This window comes from Mrakia frigida (assembly GCF_051309035.1).
Source record: "Mrakia frigida strain ATCC 22029 unplaced genomic scaffold BDY24scaffold_19, whole genome shotgun sequence".
NCBI lineage: Eukaryota > Fungi > Basidiomycota > Tremellomycetes > Cystofilobasidiales > Mrakiaceae > Mrakia > Mrakia frigida.
This window is the reverse complement of record NW_027481262.1, coordinates 364452-381872: the sequence shown is the minus strand read 5'-3', so window position 1 is coordinate 381872 and position 17421 is coordinate 364452. Positions and strand designations below refer to the sequence as shown.

At 54.9% G+C, this 17421-nt stretch overlaps 4 protein-coding genes across 4 annotated transcripts; 2 read left to right on the top strand and 2 right to left on the bottom strand.

Moving 5' to 3' along the window:
• Nucleotides 1-133: 133 nt before the first annotated feature.
• Nucleotides 134-1484, top strand: BDY24DRAFT_416024 (uncharacterized protein; the record flags this gene model as incomplete). Its single annotated transcript, XM_076643530.1, has 2 exons — nt 134-138; nt 272-1484. 2 exons carry the CDS (start codon nt 134-136, stop codon nt 1482-1484), a joined length of 1218 nt encoding a protein of 405 aa, XP_076495811.1.
• A 650-nt stretch (nt 1485-2134) lies between these two features.
• On the bottom strand, nt 2135-3872 carry AIM18 (Aim18p). The gene is made up of 4 exons (XM_076640879.1): nt 3541-3872; nt 2949-3181; nt 2779-2836; nt 2135-2678 (listed from the first exon to the last, which is right to left on the bottom strand). Exons 1-4 carry the CDS (start codon nt 3722-3724, stop codon nt 2182-2184), a joined length of 972 nt encoding a protein of 323 aa, XP_076495810.1. The 5' UTR covers nt 3725-3872; the 3' UTR covers nt 2135-2181.
• Nucleotides 3873-4552: 680 nt separating this feature from the next.
• On the top strand, nt 4553-7707 carry NCA2 (Nca2p). Its single transcript, XM_076640878.1, has 7 exons — nt 4553-5209; nt 5326-6200; nt 6296-6430; nt 6507-6575; nt 6682-6896; nt 7051-7237; nt 7345-7707. The coding sequence occupies exons 1-7, from the start codon at nt 4687-4689 to the stop codon at nt 7468-7470; spliced, it is 2130 nt and encodes a 709-aa protein (XP_076495809.1). The 5' UTR covers nt 4553-4686; the 3' UTR covers nt 7471-7707.
• Nucleotides 7708-9272: 1565 nt separating this feature from the next.
• On the bottom strand, nt 9273-11806 carry ESP1 (separase). The gene is made up of 6 exons (XM_076645201.1): nt 11542-11806; nt 10890-11464; nt 10558-10827; nt 9966-10474; nt 9735-9899; nt 9273-9645 (listed from the first exon to the last, which is right to left on the bottom strand). Exons 1-6 carry the CDS (start codon nt 11777-11779, stop codon nt 9396-9398), a joined length of 2007 nt encoding a protein of 668 aa, XP_076495808.1. The 5' UTR covers nt 11780-11806; the 3' UTR covers nt 9273-9395.
• Between the last annotated feature and the right edge of the window lie 5615 nt (nt 11807-17421).

Here is a 17421-nt window from a genome sequence, read left to right as displayed (position 1 = left end):
CCGAAGGGAAAGCCTTCTCAAGCCTTCTCAGATCTTGACCCCTCTCCCTCTTCTTCCTGTTCTTTCCCTCCAAACCACCACCATAAACTTCTCTTCGTCGCCACCACCCATCCATTACTCAAACACACACGACATGAGGTGAGTTGGATCTTGTTCCGAGCACCTGTAGAATCCAGCGTAGGGCTGCAAAGCTGACGACCCTCTTCCTCCCTAACTCCCATCTCGTTCCTCCTCCTTCCTCCTTTGCTTCCTTCCTTCCTTCTTCCTCCAGTGAAATATCAGCGCCTCCCCTTCCTCCTCCCTCTGCCCTCTTCTCCTCCTCCTCTTCTTCTCTCTTCGCTCTCTCCCACCCCAACCCTTCCACCACGGGAAATCGAACTTCTCGACGAGCAGGAGGCACGTTCTCGCTTCCAGTCGTCCTCTCCACCCCCGTCCCTGCTCGACTTCAGGATCCTGGCTTCAGAGGACGAGCAAAACCTGCTCTAGAAGCTGCTCTCTCGAAGGATCATCTTGATCAGGAGGATATCTTGCTGGCAAAGGGGAGGGAAGCTGAAGGGAAGGGAAGCTCTGCCATCTCGAGGAGGAACACCGTTCACACTTCTTCCTCCTGCTCCCTTCAGCCTCAACTCAATGCACACAACCTCTCTCGACCAACCTTCCACCACGCCAGCTCCTCTCCCATCCTCCCCGGCGCTTCTTCTCGAAGGAACCAATCCCCTCCTACTCTTCGATCCCCTCTCTCTTCCCCTCCGAGATCATCCACCCTCCGAGTCCTCACCACTTCATCCTCCTCCCTCCTCCTCCTCTCCTCCCACCTCGCCTCCTCCCCGGTCATCGAGCGAGCCATAAGCCCTCCAAGCCCAGGCATCCTCCTTTGCTCCTCCCCATCCTCTCCCACCAACTTCACTCCTACCAAGATCATCCGAAACTCAGCTGCAGCCTCGAACGAATCGTCGGTTCCCTCGTCGCCAGTTGCATACACGTCTTCCCTCATCACCGAACGACCTTCCTCCACCTCTCGAATCCTCCCTCTCACGCCCTCCCCAACCATCGAGTCCCCTTCCTCCCCTACCGACCTTCGAGACTCCTACTTCACCGATCCTACCGCTTCTCCAATCAGTCCTCCTCCTCCTCGAAAAGCCAAACCAAGCCCAGCTCTCAGCATCGCTCTTCCTCCTCCCACTCTCGTCGGAAGCGCCACTTGGATGGAAGGGCACGTTGATACGCCGATCGTCGAAGTCGACCAGGAGGAGATGATCCTCTGTGCTTTGGAGGAGAAGACGGCTGGGTTGGGATTGGACTTTGGTGGGTTGAGCGTCGGAGAAGAGGGAACGGCGACGACGAAGACGGGATTGGGTTTGGGAGGACAGAGTCTCTTCTCCTCGGGAGGGAGCTCCAACTTCGGAACTGGGAAGGAGGATGCTGGGAAGGAAGCTAGGGAGTCGGACAGTGGAACCGATGAGGAAGGAGACGTTGAGGGCTGAATGCCAGAGGTGAGCGAGCTTCGTTCAACGCGTCGTTTCTCCTCCTCGACTGTCGAGGCTGACCTTCTCTTTCTTCTTCTTCAGGCACGCATACACACATCGCTGCATATTCCTCACATCACATCACATCGTGCTATACTCTATCCCTAGATCCGGCGTTTCTTATCCTAGCACTTATCGGTCCAAAATTCATCGCGTCCACGCTCTCGTTTTGCCTCGTCGTTCGTTTCGTTTCTTGTTCTCTCACTTCATGCTTCTCTATTCACGGCTCTCGGTCTCTCTCTCTCTGTAGTACCTTCTCCCTCTCCTCTACGTTACTGTTCAGCTTGTACTCTGCTCGCTCGCATCGCACGTCCGCGTGTTCTCGTCCCTCTTCTGTTTTCTTCTCTCGTCTCGATTTTGGGCTGTTTGTTCTTCTGTCTGTCTTTCTCTTTCGCAGCATCAATTCAATGGCGATCCATGTACATCTCGCTCGTTGATCGAAAGAGTCAAGTGAGAAACTCTTCCGCTCTTACAGGACAGCAAGGGGCGAGTCGAAGCGACCCTCGGATGAACTTCGACGCGTGCTGTGACAGTTCAGCTAGCATACGCATCGGGAGATCAACGTAGAAACTTCGACTATAGACCCAACGCCTCCCTGACGTTATCTCGCATCTTTGAAATGTACCACGCCAAAAGAAAGAACAAACATACGAAGTCAGCTCTCAAATCCAACGCGTCCGTCCGTCGTTCGTTCGACCTCCCACTCCTCTTCGTTCGAAACCAAAAAAAAACTCACCTTGGGCGAATTAGGATTCTTCTCCACAAAGTACCCAACCATCATCTCCCTAGCCAAAACCCCACCCTCGAGGCCCTCCACCTTGCCCAGCACCTCTCCTTCAAACTCGACAGCGAGCCCACCGTTGTTGGGGAGTTTGACGAGAAGGAGTTCTTGTCCTCGGGTGGCGGTGGAGGCGGCGTTGAAGATGGATTTGAAGGAGGTGATGGCGAGGGCGAGACGCTGGGAGGGGAGAGAGAGGAAGAGAGTGAGGATGGGAGAGGACGGGCAAGAGAAAGAGGACGGGGTTGAGTTGAGACGAACCTCGTTCTCGTCATCGGAGAGCTTTCCCTGCTTGGACAAAAGCTTCAGTCGAGCCTGCATGGATCGAACGAATCCGTCTCGGAGGTGATCGAACCCGGTGTTACGGGTGGGGACTACAAGGAAGAGGAGGGAGAGAGAGGAAGGTAAGTTCGACGACGCGGTGGAACGAACCGAGCCTTGACTGATGAGGATCGAGGAGAAAGGAGAACTCACCGATTCTGAGTACGCAAGGAGTAGGTCCGTGAAGGAAAGCGGTCATGCTTTCCTCAGTCTGTGTGATCAAAGTAAAAAATATCGAAAACGAAACGCGTCCGTCAGTTCCTTCAGCCCGTCCTCCTCGTCTCGTCCCTTCTTCCCTTCCCTTCAGACGGTTCATAACTCACACCCTTAACACCTCCAAGCATCCTACAGTTAGTGTAGAATCCAACGCTGTAAACCTGGATCCTGAGGAACGAAACGACCCTGACTCCGAGACCGACGATCGAGAGCGGAGGTCCGGTTGGAGGGAAGGAGAGAGGCGAGAGGGAGAGAGGGAAGAAGAGGTTGGAGGAAGGATCTGTGCGTCCCGAAGGGTCGACGGCGGTTTCTAAAGAGAGCGTTGGGAGGAGAGGGGTGTCTGGGAGAGTGAAGGGAGGGAGGAAGGAGAGCCGGAAGGTCAGCTTCGTTCGTTCTCTTTTTTGGATGGAGAGCGTCGAGATCAGCGTTGAAGATGAGGCCAAAGAAGGACGAGAACCAAATATAAACCTAGGCCTAGAAGAGCGCTTCTGCCTTAATCGATGAGCTCTACTCTGCGAGATTGTCTCGAGGGAAGAAGGAGCACTCGAGCCAATCCAGACTCGACCAGAGCTCACTTCGTCCCCTTCCCAAGCTCACTTTCTACCTCCTTCCCTCCTCCCCTCAGCATCCCCCTTTCTCTCCTAAATCCCTCAAGAAGCCTCTTCATACTCGAACTGAGAAAGCACTAAAAAAACTTACCCTTCAAAAGAGCAAAGGCAGAGATGGCCACCAAACTGGCGACTCCTCCTCCGATGAACCACGCCCTTGACGCTGCTCGAGGGATCGAAGCTTTAGGAGCGACTCTAGAGAACGACCGAGCGGCTTGTCGAGAGGAGGATCCTGCTACTGCTGAGCGGAGGAAGAGAGGGAATATGGAGGGCATCGTGGGTTGGGTGGGTGAGGGAAGAGAGAGGGAAAGGAAAGGAAGGGCTGATGAGCTCGACGATTTCGGGTGGGTCGTCAAGGAAGAAGGGCAAGGGCAGGTCTCTTTCTCTTTCTGCAGTCGAGCAGCGGATTTTTTTGAAGTCTCAGGAAGAGGGTTGTGGTACATTTGATTATCCCGAAACGAGAAGATAATAAGACTAAACGAACGCGGAAAAACCCAGGACGTCCCAGAATCGACGCGACCCACCCACCCACCCAGCGACGCTCATCGACGCCAGCCCGATTTCCTTCGAGCCCATCCTCTTGGTTAGCGTACATAGTCTCGTCCTTGATCTATCAGGGAGGTCCTTTCTGCTACCCAGCGAGGTTGAAATACAGGTCAGCGCCTGTCCGACGAAGTCGTCGAGAGACGAAAGAAAGGCGAGAAAAGAGAGGAAGCGTAGACTACCGAAGCAAAAAAACAAAGGATGCAGAACGTGTGAGGAGGATACTCGAGAGGTGAGATCCTGCAAACGGAGCGAACGAAAGAGAAGTCAGCTTCAGTACGATGAAGGAGAGCAGGAAAGACGACGCGTCGCCTCCTCGCCTCTTCGTTTACTGGGCTGGGGTGACTCACACTCAGTCAGGAGCGGGAGTGGGCTGAGGATCTCCGGTGGTAGTAGTTGGGAGGAAGAAGGGGGGAAGGAGGAGGATTTGGGTGAGAGGGAGGGAGGGAGAAAGGGAAAGCGGGCGAATTGTTTGGTCGAAGGTTTTTGATAAGATTTTGAAGATGTAAAGTTCCTTGAAGTCTTGCAAAAGCGCTCAGCAGTAAGTAGCCTTGAAGGTTTGATTTTTTAGCAGATTTTCTCACCGAAAAAGGTGGATTCCGAGCTGGTTTTGTCGCACTCGACGTCATGATCTTGTTCAACCTCAAACGTCGACCTGCTCCCCTCCCTTCTCCTTCTTCCCCTCTCTTAGAGGATGGCTACCTTTACGGCCACCAAGCTCTCTGGCTTAGTCCAAGCTCTCGAGACTCTGGACCTCCCCAACCCTTTCCACAACAAGAAACGACGACGCTCTCCTTCTCGGTCTCCCTCCTCGTCCTCAGCTTCCCTCCTCCTCCAACGAGCTTCCTCGGAGGAATCGTTCGTTGTCCCAACTCCTCCTTCTCGACGAATTATCCAGCTTCAGGAATCTATAACTTGCCTCCCTCCGACGAAACCTACGAGAGATCAGCTCAAGCAGGCTCTTCAAGCTCTCACCAACGAGGAGCAGGAGGAGAAGGAGGTCAGCTCGAGCTCTAACCAGGACGACGTCGATACGGACGAGGAGGACCTCCTCGCTTGGACGTTGATAGGCAGAATCGTACTGGGACTGTACGGACAGACGGTGGAGGATCTGGTAGAGTGTGCTGGCGTGTGGGAGGAAGAGATCGCTTGGTGGAGAGCTCTGGAGGCGAGAGGGAGGTGGAGCTGGGGAGGAATCGGAGGCTACCTGTTCATGAGTGAGTACGAGAGAGCTTTCAACTCTATCTTCTTCGAAAGCTGACACTTTTAGAATGAGCTGGGTCGTCTATAGTATCTCGCTAACCGAAAAATCTACTCTCTTTATCCTTTGCAGCCCTCCCTCAACGACTTTCCAACCTCCCTCTCTCCTTCCTCTCCTCCTCCCTCCATCTCAACAAGCCTCCTCAACACCCTCGAATCAGTTCCTCCCAGGAACGCTCCACCTTCACGCCAACCTACCTCCTCTCCACCCTCTTCCCAACGACCTCCATCCCTCGCTCCACCTCGACGAGCTCCGTCCTCTTTGACCCTCGAACGCTCTTCCGTATGACCCGTCGCGAGGTACAGGGTCGGATCCGACATCTCGAACGAGGTAGAGACAGGATCGTCCGAAGGCTTGGAAAACTTACCGTTGAAGCTCCAGACTTTGGACTCGGAACGACGACGGCTTCAGGAGCGGTTGCCGTAGGAGGAGGAGGAGCTGGAGGAGGAGGGAACGGAGGAGGAGCGCTGAACACGAAGGTTCTAGGACAGGAGATGAAGCGAGTTCTAGAGCTCGTTTGGGAGACTTCTTTGGGTCCTTTGGAAGCTAGGAAACCTAACACCACCACGGACGAAACTCCCGTCACCCTCTCGTCAACTTCAACTTCCAGCCCAACCTCCTTCCTCCCTCTCCTCACCCAACACCTCTCCCTCCCTCCTCCTTCGCCAACGCCACCTTCGCACCTCACCCGTCCAACCACTCTCACTCGACTCTGGCCTCCTCTCCTCCTCGTTCCTCTGCTCATCCCCGTGCTCTCGCCTTACCTGCCCGTACTGAGAGACGCCGTGAGGGACGCGAAGGAGACGGCGAAGGGCTTCTGGAAGGGCTGGGTGGTCGAACCGTTGATGGGGATTATTGATACGGTCCGACATGGAGGTGGAGAGGGAAGTGGTGCTGGGGGTGGGTTGTCGGTGATGAGTAAGGAGGGGATGAAGGGCGATATGGAGGTGAGTTCGGAACGATCTTCGTTGTTCTGCTCGAGAAAAGAAGAGATTCTCGAACGAGCTGACTTCGGGCTCTGTGATTTTTGTTCAACTATCAGTCCCTCGAAAGGATGGTCCTCTCGCTCGCTCAGGACAAGAGGAACTACTCGACCGAGGAGCTCGCCAGTTTGACTCGACGCGTTCGAGAGGGAGATTTGACGGACGTGTTGAAGCTTTACGAGGACGATATCAAGGTGAGCTTCTCGCCTTTCTTTTTCCTGTAGTTGGTCGAGAGCTGATCTCGACTCCTCTTCGTTACGCAACCCCTAGTCCCCTCTCAAATCAGCCCTCACCGGCTCCCTCGTTCGATCTCTCCTCATTCAGGTTCAGAAGACCAAGGTGCGTCTGCTCGTTCGCTCTCCCTTCCCTAGTCTTCCTAACTTTCGTCCTCTGACTGACTCGCCCTTAACCCTCGTTTTTTTAACTCTCGTTCGCTCATTCTCAGGTCGACGTCGACCTCGCCCTCAACGGGATCGACAAACTCCTCCGCTCCCAAGAGCTCACCTTCGCCTTCGTCGGAGTCGCTCCGTCCTTCCTCATCGTCTACCTCCTCGGAGGATGGTTCCGAGCGTTCCTCTCCCAGGCCGGAGGAGGGTTCAGCGTGCTCGGAGGGAAGGGCAGCAAAGGGCAGAGGAGGAGGAAGAGTTGGGATTCGATTCGGTCAGTCCAGACTTTTTTTCTTCGGTCGCTGCTCTTTTTTTTTTCGAGAGACCTGTTGCTGACATCCCCCCCTCTCTCTCTCTCTCTCTCTCTCTCCTCCTCCTTCTTCTTCTCTCATCTCGCCCTCGATCGTGGCATTATTTGCGTTCAATAGACGAATCGAACGTCTCCTCACCCTCCCACCCCCTCCCGCTCCTCCCTCCGCTCTCGCATCCGACGCCAAAGATCAACCGACCTCCGATCTCCCATACGAGATCCAGGGATTGCTTCTCGTTTCTATCGCTGGACTCAGAGACGTAGGCAAGAAAGAGTTCAAGAGATCCGAGGCGGGTCACAAAGCCGTGAGTTTGTGTTTTGTCGACGCGTTCGTTCCTCACTTCGTCGTTCGTTCGCTGACTTGTTTCGGGTGTTGTGTCTTTGCGTTCCGTTTTTGTTGTTGTTGTTGTAGGAGTTCATGCTCGACCTGTTGGATCTAGAGAACCCGGAAGTGATTCGAGATGCGAAGCTGAGGGTTGTAGAGAGGATGTGGAGGTGTTGGGGAGGGAGGTTGGGGTGGGTTGGGAAGTCGAATTGAGTCGAGGTCGAGCCCAGTAGATACGCGTTAGCTTTCTCGTTTCGTTCATCTCCGTGTACATATCAATTTTTCAGTTCGTTTTTGTGCTAGTATTTCTATGTTGCCTTCGCGCTTTTGGGTTTCTTTGGGGTGGGAGGGCGAGGAGAAGACGAATCGAGATGGAAACGAAGCGACGCGTCGGAACTTCCTGTCAACCTCCAGGAGCTCTTCCCCGCCGCGAATCTCTTCCGAAATGAGCCTCTTCATATTTTCGCTTCTTCGTATGTATGCATCGCGGCTGATTTGCTTCCCCCTGCTCTTCCTCCGGCAACTCGTTCACCCCCGGACGGCTTTCCTCATCTTCACCTCTTTCCGCTCTCATGGATCTGTCTAGAGGAGCTATCTCATCTCGCTACGCAGCTTCCATGCATGTGGACGGCCAGGTAACTCGCGTTTGCTTACGTCTACTTTTTTGAACAGCAACAGCTCCCCTTCTTTCCACTACGGGTTTCTTCTTCCGCGCGCCGCCCACCCTCTCCTCTCCTCTTCTCTCCCATACCTCTAGCGTCAGCTCTCTTCCCCGACCAGCAGCGGTTCCTAAGATCGTGAGTTTCATTCTTTGCTTGTTTAGAATCGGCGGCCTTCAGAAGTTTCCGGGATCTCGAGGCTCACTCTTCCCTTTTTCTCAAGAACCCGAGGATTTCGTCGCTGATTCCTCTGTTCGTCCCATTTCTACCCGACTCCCACCTCTCCTCTTCCCAGATGTCCTCCCCTCAGTCTGTTCGTCTAGACGGACTTGAACCTTTCCCTCCCCTCCCCAACGAACTCAACCTCAGCATTCTTCGGTTCTGCTCTCCTCGAACGCTCGCTTCGTTCTGCTCGAGTTCGTATTCGATGCTCGAGATGGCTTCTCCCTTTCTCTACCGCCATTTGGAGGTACACGATGATGTAGATCATCTTCACGCTCTCTTCAGCTCAAGGGTGAGTCTCTCTATTTCTTTCTGAGTGTGCAGTGAAAGACGCGTCGCGTTTTCGTTGACCGACGCATTGTTTGGTCTCGGTTTGGATCCTTTGATATGTAAGGACTCCATCAATCTCGAACCTCGGGTCACTCCTTATCTCTCCCTCTCGCAAACCACTTCCATCACCCTCCTCTCCACCCTCTCTTTCAGAAACAGCGAATCCTCCAACCCAAACGAACCCACCTCGTCCTCGGCTCCTCCCTCCCCTGTTTTCTCCCTCGACAGAGCCGACTCTCATTCCCCACTCACGATTACATCCCTCACCATCCTCCTCTCCGAGGATCAAGAAGACACCTTCCCTCTCGTCCTTCCTCTCGTCAACCCACTCGAACTCGTCGTCCGACGACTCTCCTCCACGCCTCTCCTCCCCTCCTCGTCCGACATCGCCTGTCGAGCGTCGTTCTCGCTCTCCCCAGCTTGGAACCAAATCGTCTCCGTCGAGATGGTTTCGTGTCTCTTCCTCACCAACGGAGGAACGAGGACGTTGTTTCCTGGGTCGGGGACGCGTCAAGTCGAGACGGTGGTTGATTTTTCGAGCTGGGAGGAGGGAGAGCAGGAGACGTTGGATTTGGTGGCGAGTGCTCTTCAGGCGTTGAGTTTCGAGCCATGGAGAGTGGAGGAGGAGGAGGAGAGGAGAGGAAGGAAGAGCTTGAGGTTCTTGGTTGGGAACGAGAGTTAGAAGAGTTGGCTGGATTACGAGTTGGGGTTGTTGGAGCTGGGAGAGGAGACAATTGCGCAGATAGAGGTGATGGTTCGGAAGAAGGATTGATGGGCGTTGGCTTCGAGAACTTTGAAAGGTGCGGGGACAAGGACGGACGCAGAAAGAAGACGACGACTTCGCTCGACGCGTCTCATTTGGGCAGAACTCAGTTCTCGCTTGAGCTCGACAAGTAGTCTACAAAGATCCGAAACAGCTATAGAAGTCTAAACAAATCGAACAGGCACTCCGTAAACTACCACCGCCGCTCCAGTGAGGAACCTGAGCTTGCACTTATCCCTCGCCTCTCCCACCGCCCGAGCCGTCGTCTTCCCCTTCTTCTTCTTCCCGCTCGCCTTCCCGTTCGCAGCAGCCCGAATCGAGCCAGCCTGGATGTCGAGGTCCAAGAAGACGGCTTCCGAGAGTCGGTCGATGTCTCGATCGGTGACGTCCCAGAGGTTGGCGACGAGGGAAGGACTGTGAGGAGAGGAGGGAGGAAGAGGCGCGGTCAGCTTCGTTCTCGTTCGTTCAGTTTCGACGGGAGCGATGCGTTTGAGAAGACGTACCATCCAGCGAGCATGTAGTTCCAAGGCGTTCCAGCTCGATCAAACTCCCCAAAGTCTCTGAGAGCTCCTGACGAACATCCCCAGAGCATCAACGTCGCACACCGAGGGAGACTTCGAATCTTGTGAGATCGGATGTACTGTTCTCCTCCTCCATGACCGAAGTAGCTGCAGAACGCAAGAGAGGAACCGAGTCAGACGAAGTCGAGAAGGGTGACGAGGATCTGAACTCACACAACGATATCCTTCGACCCCAAAGCCTGAATCAACTCTCCTTCACTCGGCACCCTTCCAACGATCCCATCCCACCCAATCTCCTTCATCTGCTTGATCCAAGGCTCGAATTGATCCTGCGTCTTCTTGAGATCTCCACTCGGGTTGAGGATGAAGAAGCCGTTTCGAACGTCCATCGGGAAGGCGAAGGAGGTGGACGTCGACGACGTGTCGGAAGTTGAAGGAGAGGGAGAGGGAGAGGAGACGTCCATTTTGGAGAAGGCTGACGATAAGGAGGGAGAGGAAGGCGAAAGGAGGTGCTTCGACAGGGCGAGTCGATCGGCGAGGAAGGCGAGGGAGGGGATTCGACTGATGGATCGACCTCGAAGGGAAGGGAGGGATTCCCAAGGGATCGATTGAACGTGTCGGTCGAGGATGAGGAAGGTGTGGTGATCTTCTTCGTCGTCGGAAGAGGATTTGGGTCGATCTCGTTCCGAATCCTCGAGGACGCCACGAAGGTCTGTGACGAGCTGTGAGGAGGCGAAAGAGGGCGAGGAAGAAGGTCAGAGACGAAGGAGAGACGCGGTGTGGAGGAGTTTGCAGAACGACTCACCTCGTCGATATCGATCTCGGCAAGAGCAACGGGAACTCCATGAACCTGGTAGAGATCGAGGACGAAGTAAACGAGATCCTCGAGCTCCTCGTCCCTGCAGAGAGGCGAAAGAGACGAGAAGCATTCCAGGAGGTTGTCGTCGAGGTGGATTTTGAGGAGTTTCCGACGATCCTGATCGGACGAGAGAACCCTGGTGAAGAGCTTCTCCATCTTGGATCTGAAGAGGCTGAACGACTCGGGCGAGTGAGGTGAAGGTCGGTTGAGGATGGTCTAGACGAGAGGAGGAAGGAGGATCAGCTTGGAGTTCGATGTTCGGGCGGAAGCGAGCTCACCTTGAACGCTCCCAACCAACAAAACTCAATGTTCGACAGCAGTTCCTCCATCCTCTTGTCTAAATCCCTCCTCTCCGCCCACCAGGCAGCTCTCCCTTCCTTCCCTTCCACTCCCTTCGCGTTCTTGGCTCCGTCGTTGCTCTTCGAGATGATCTCCTCGAGCTCCTCTTTCGCGTTGAGGAACGTGAAGGTCTCGTCGTCTCCATCTCGCCGTCCTTGACGATCCAGGGGCAAGCAGAAGACGAGGGGTTCCGATCCGTGACGATGTCGAGAGATGAAGAGGGTGCTTTGATCGTCCGTAACGTTGATAGTGACGACCGACCAGTTGGGAGGCATCTCCGTCGTTCCCTTCGTCGAGTAGATCGCTTCCGAGAGGTGTCGTTCTCGTACCGAAGACCAGTAGGATCGCATCGAGGAGTGCCGAGAGGAGGAGTCTCCGTTGGGAAGAAGAGGAGTTGTTGAGGAGGAGGGTTCTTCGAGGTCTGGCCAGACGAGGTCGTCAGGAGCGGAATCCCTGAACTTCGACGCGACGATTTCGACCAGCTCTCGGCTGAGAGTGATGGCTGAGCTGTGGTCTGTTGGAAAGAAAACGAACGAGAGGCTGAATCAGCTCTGATCGTCATCGAAACAGCCGCAGAGAAGGAAGACTTACCGAGAGCCCAGGCCGTTTTGGAAGTCACCGTCGAGGAGCTCTGGCCGAGAGAGGTCTGGAAGGCTCGAAGAAGACTGAGGGACATGCAAGCTTCTCGAATCCGTTGAACTCGACCACATGCTGCGTCGGAAGCGAGAGTCTTGTCGAAAGCCGACTCTGCTCGAGCGAGAGTAGCCTTGACGTCCTTCCTGGCCTTGGAGAGAGCGGTCGAGGATCCGGACGAAGATCCCATCGGCATCGAGATGGCTGAAGAGGAATCGAGGAAGAGAAGGCGTCAATTGGTAGTTGTGACACTGGTAAACAGATGGAAGCTTTGACTCACTCGATTCGGTCAAAGAACTCATGGTCAGATCTGCTTTGAACTCGTCGAGGGCGAGACGAAGAGCGACGGTGGCGTTGTAGCTGTGATCGTCGGACTATGAGAGAGACACGAAGGTCAGAAACGGCATTGTAGACGACCAGAGAGAAGTCAAGAGACTTACTCGAGTCTCTGCTGTCGAAGGCAGCTTCGCAAGTTGGTCCTGGACCGACCGGAGGGACGAAGGGTCGAAGCTCGCCGTCTCCCTCAGAATCGAAGCTGGAAACGAGAGAACCGCCTCATCAGCTTAAAAAAACAGGCCTCGCGTAGGATTGAAGTCGAAACTCACCCTTGCACCGAAGCAACTGAGCCAGCAGCGGCAAAAGAACGGGTTCAGCGCCTCCTGGCTCTCCAACAGAAGCTCGAGAACTGCGACGAACACACAAAGCCGAAGGAGTTAGCTGGAAGGTTTGCGTGGCGGTCGGAGTCGTGAACTCACCTCGGAAGTCTCAGCTCCTCAATCTCAAAAGCAGCATCGAAAGCTCTGAGAGCAACGATACCAATCTCGAACGATTCCAACGCGTCGAGATGGCGACGAGACCGAAGATGGAGTTGACCTTCCAGAGCAGCGAGTTCGGCGACGTTCCTTTCTCCGATCTATAGAAATCGAGCAGATACGAGAGCCTGTCAAATTCTGGACAGCGGCGAAGAGAGAAAGGAAGGAACGAACCGTATCCCCAGCTGATCGACCCTGCAAAACGAAGCCGTCGCACTCGTCCTCCTTCCCCAGCAGAAGACTCAACAGCCCTCTCCCTGCTAGAGCCTGAGAAGCGAGGACCGTCGAGTTGACCGATCTAGCGAGTTCGAGAGCTTCCTGAAGGAAGAACTCGGTTTCCCGAGCTGTTCCTCGGCGGGAGGAGGTTTCCGAGAGGGCGAAGAGGCAGTCGAGGAGACCCTGTCGAACCCAAGACGTCAAGAACTCGTCAGTGAGGTAGAGAGATTAGGATAGTACAGAGTGAGAGGGCCACTCACCCTCGAAGTCCTCCACATCATCCCATCGAACCTCCTTCCCTTCGGCGTCGTCGTCGAACTCGCACTCTTCGCCGTCAGATCATCGGCTGAGATCGCATCTTCTGGTGCTGTTGCTTTGGCGACCTCGAAAGGGTTGGAAACAACGACTTTGAGAGGAGGGGTATCCTCTGGGAGGGTAGGTGAGAGTCGAGAGACGTTTCCAATGGCTCGAGTCCAGAGGCGATGGGACTGGGAGAGGCTGGCGACGGAGGAGGGGAAGTCGTCCTTGTTTTTCGAGAAGAAAAGCTCGAGTCAGGCCTTCTTCTTGAAGGGAGGGAAGTCGTGAGGGTAAGGCATAGTACTCACTCGTGCACGATGAATAGAGGCAGCAACCATGAGAGCCACAGCAGCTCGTTCGAGTCTGAGAGATCGCTCTCGGATCTTGGCTGCTGATCTTGACGTGACGACGTCGACGATCTGGTTCGACTGTTCGAGAGCTTCTTGGTAGATGGTGATGCTATGAGATCGGAAACCCGAGTCAGCATCAGGAAGAGACGAGAGTCGAACGAAACGAAGAACGACGAACCTCTGATCAACCTTCCCTTCATGAGCCAGAAAGTCCGAGTACCTCAGCAAGAAATCCGCTCTCGAAGCTGGCGAGACCGAGTCGACCGATGCCTTTCCGAGGATGATGGACGTCGAGGTGAAGGTCCCAGCTGCTCTCGAGGATTTGCTGAGCTTGACGTACTCCGCTCCGAGGGAGGCTGAGGCGGAGAGGAAGACTGGACGACGAGAAAGGACGAAGGGATCCGGTTCAGCTCTCGGATGTGTAGAAGGACGAGCTAAAACTTACTTTCGATCCGACTCGGGTCCGCTCGAGTCAAGCTTCGAATGATTTTGAGCTGTTCGATCCTGGCGAGGGAATGACCGAGGAGTCCGAGGAGGGAGGCGAACGAGTCTGTATGAGAGAACAGGAAAGTGGTGAGCTCAACGAAATCGAGAAAGAAAGATGAACGAAGAGGCTCACCGAGATGGGAGAGAAACTGTCCAAGATCGTCGAACCGAGAGGCAATCTTCGAAGAACTCGTCGAAGACGACAAGGTCGCGTCCGGAACTGCAGCGACGACCGAGCCTGTACGGAAAACGAAGAGCCAGAAGATCAGTACAGATCCTCAAGACAGTCTCACTCCCCCAACTCAACTCACTCTTCACGACCTTAGCAGCAGGCGTAGCCTTAACAGCCCCTCTCTTCACCACCGCCGGGGTCGCTGCCACTGCCGCTCCTCTCACCGGTCTCCTCTGCACCCTCTCCTTCGGCTGTCGATTCGTCACCACCAATGGACTCTTCGCTCCCTTCGAAACTGCTTCCACCTCCGTCCCAACGGATAGCGCACTCCTGAAGCTCTTGGCCGACTCGGACGCGTGTCGAAGGAGCGGTTGGGAGGACGATCCGGAGGAAAAGCAGTGAGCTTCGACGGCGAGCCAGAGGTGGGAGAGACCTCGGTATTGAGGGAGAAAGGAGATGAGGTGGGCGTCGAGGGCGAAGGACTGTTGAGTGTGGAGAGAACGAGACGAGACGAGCGGAGAGGTCAGATTCGTTTGTTTTGAGAAAGGGATGAAAAGTTGATGCTGAGCTCACCTGTCTCTCGAACAAGGCAATCACCTCCCTCTCAACGGAAACGTGAAGAGCCGAGCCAGAGGAAGGTTGAAGGCAAGATTGCTGAACTGCTCGAGCGAGGAGTCTGAGAAACGAAAACGAAGACGAGTCGAAGCGTCAGCCAACTCCATCCCTTTCGACAAAAGACGAACGTGAAACTCACCTGATCCGCCTAACAGGGAACTCCTGCTCCTCATAAACCCCCAACGCGTCCTCGATCAACTTCAACGACGCCTCGGACGCCTCCCTCGACGACGATCCCTCCAACGCGATGATCTGATGCTCGAGAATCGCTCCCATCGCCCCTGGGTCCATTCCTACTGAGTTGAGCTCGGAGAGGAGGGAGACCTCCGTGGGAGGGAGGGACAGATCCGACACGGCAACGAGGGTGACTCGAACGACGAGAGCTGCGAGGTGGATGAGATCCGGGTGGACGAAGACTTCCGAGAGGGACGATTTGGAGGCGAGGGTGGAAAGGAGTTGGAAAGTGGAAGAGGGCAAGGCGAGGATGGCTGAGATGAGGGAGGTATGAGCTCGCTGTAGATCGAAAATAACGAGACGAAACCTTGATCAGTTCTTGCTCGACCCCTCTCTTCCTTTCCTTCTTCTTTCTGAGAAAGCCCCGAGTCGGACTCACCTCCTTCTCCCCAGTCTTCGAATAACAACTCCCCAGCAACTCCCACCTCTTACTCAACCCCTCCCTCAAAGCCTTCCAAATCTCATCCTGCTCCCCTTCTGCTCCCGTTCCCGTTCCCGTCCCAACCTCCTTCAACGCCTCCCTCCCCACCTCACACGCCATCACCAAGAACTCGATCGCTTCCATCCCAGCTCCAGCAGATTTGTAGATCGTTCCTGCGCAGTTGTAGGCTGATCCGGAGATACATCGAGCGAGGTTGGCGAAGTCGATGGCCATGGAGGAAGGAGAAGGAGACGCGTCGGAGTCCGAGTTGGGAGAAGGTGAGACAAGGACTTCCTTGAACTTGAGACGAAGGGTAATGGCTCGTTGGAGATGAGGGAATCCTGGCGAGGGAGTTTTAAAGGGTGGGGAGGAAGGGCAGTCGATTCGGCAGAGGCCGAGGAGAGTGTCGATGGAGGACGTGCAGAGGTTGGCGAGGACGTTGGCTGTCGACGAAGAGGGATCGGCCTGGAACGTAAAAAGTAGTTCGTCAACTTGGCATCGAAGGAGAAAAGAAGACGAGCCACTCACCTGTACTTCAACCTCCAACCTCTCCACCAACCCGACCCACTCCTGCAATACCTCCCTCGCTCGCTCCTCCAACTCCCTCGGCACGACGGGACCTCCTTCCCTCCCTACGACGAGAGCGAGACACGATCTCCTCGTCTTCTCCATAGCCTTGAACGTCTTGATGAGTCGATCGGACACCTCGGAGGGGGAGTCGAGGCGAGAGAGGGAGCGGGAGAAGGAGGCCAGGCGGGAAGAGACGTTCGTGAGGTCGGTCGAGATTTTGATTGATGAGACTGTGAAAGCCAGAGCTTTGGTCAGTCTAGTTGAGATAAAGTGAAAGAGTGGGTTTCTACGTACCAGTAGACTTGCTCCCTTTTCCCAAGTAGAGCTCTATCGACGTCGAAGCCTGCATCAAAGCAGCTGTGGTTCTCGCCACGACGACCTCTGAATCGAGTTCCGTTGTTTCCTCCGCTAATGGCGTGGGTGTTGTCGTTGACTTCGAGTTCGAGGGTTTACGAGCTGGCGTAGACGGAGGAAGATCGAGGAGACGAGTGACCTTCTCGAGAGTGGGGAGATCGTCGAGCTGACAAGACGCGTCGAAAAGGAACAAAACCCAAAGTCAGCAAGACGCGTCCGTTTCGAAGGAACCAGAATCCAGCTCACCTTGGTAGCAATCTTGATCCACAACTCCGCCACTTTAATCCAATCCTTCCCTTCCACCAAACTCTCCCCCTCTTTTCCCTCCACCCTCTCCACCAACCTCCCCAACTGCTCGTTCACCACCTCGAACTCCTTCGTTCCCTGACCCGCTCTCAAGAAGATCTGGCAACTCCTGAGAGCTTGTTCCCAGAGCAATTTCGGTTGGAGGGACGGCAAGCGAAGGAGAAGATCGAGAGAGATGGAACGAAGGTCGAAGAGCGTTCGAGGGGAGGTTGAGGGAGAGGGAGAGGGAGGGTTGGAGAGGAGTCGGATGGCTGGCAGGAGGATCGGAGGGAGGGAGGTTGAGGGAAGGAGATGGAGGTGGGTTAAGGCGAAGGAGTGAGCGGAAGGAGGAGAGAGGAGGGTTGAGAGGAGGTGCTACAGAGGGAAGGAAACAAGACAGTCAGTCGGGTGAGATCGATTCGAGCTCAACATTGTTTCCTTCCCTTCGATTCGAACGAGACTCACCTCCAACCCACCCTCCTTCGCACTGAGAGACTTTCCCACTGTTACGACTGCTCCTAAAGCCCATCCTAAGAGCACTCCAGCTACGGGATCCTCCAGTTCTTCGGTTGGCGAAGGGAGACAGAGTAGACGAAGGAAAGAGTCGAAGCTCTCCCTCGTTGAGGGTTGTTGCGCTTTGCTGGCGGTAGATCTCGACGAGGAGGAAGTTATTGAAGGAGTAGCTCGTACTAGGGCCTTCTTCTTCTTGATGGTCGTCGTCGTCGCTGGGGGTGAAGGAAGAGGATCGTGCTCGTAAAGAGTAAGGAGGTGAGGGTGCGAGTGCGAGAGGAACGCGAGGGAGGCTTCGATCTACGAACGAAACCAAAGTGAAAGTGAATCAGTCTACAACTCAGTTTTATATACGATCTCAACACACCGCTTACTCACCAATCCCACAGCGTTACATCTCGCAACCAACGAGACTCCTGCTCGTTCCACCGCCAGATCCGCCTTCCCTCCTTCCTCCCTTCTCGCTCTCAATTTCTTCAAGGCGAGATGCGCACAAGCTACGACAGCGAGTGCGTT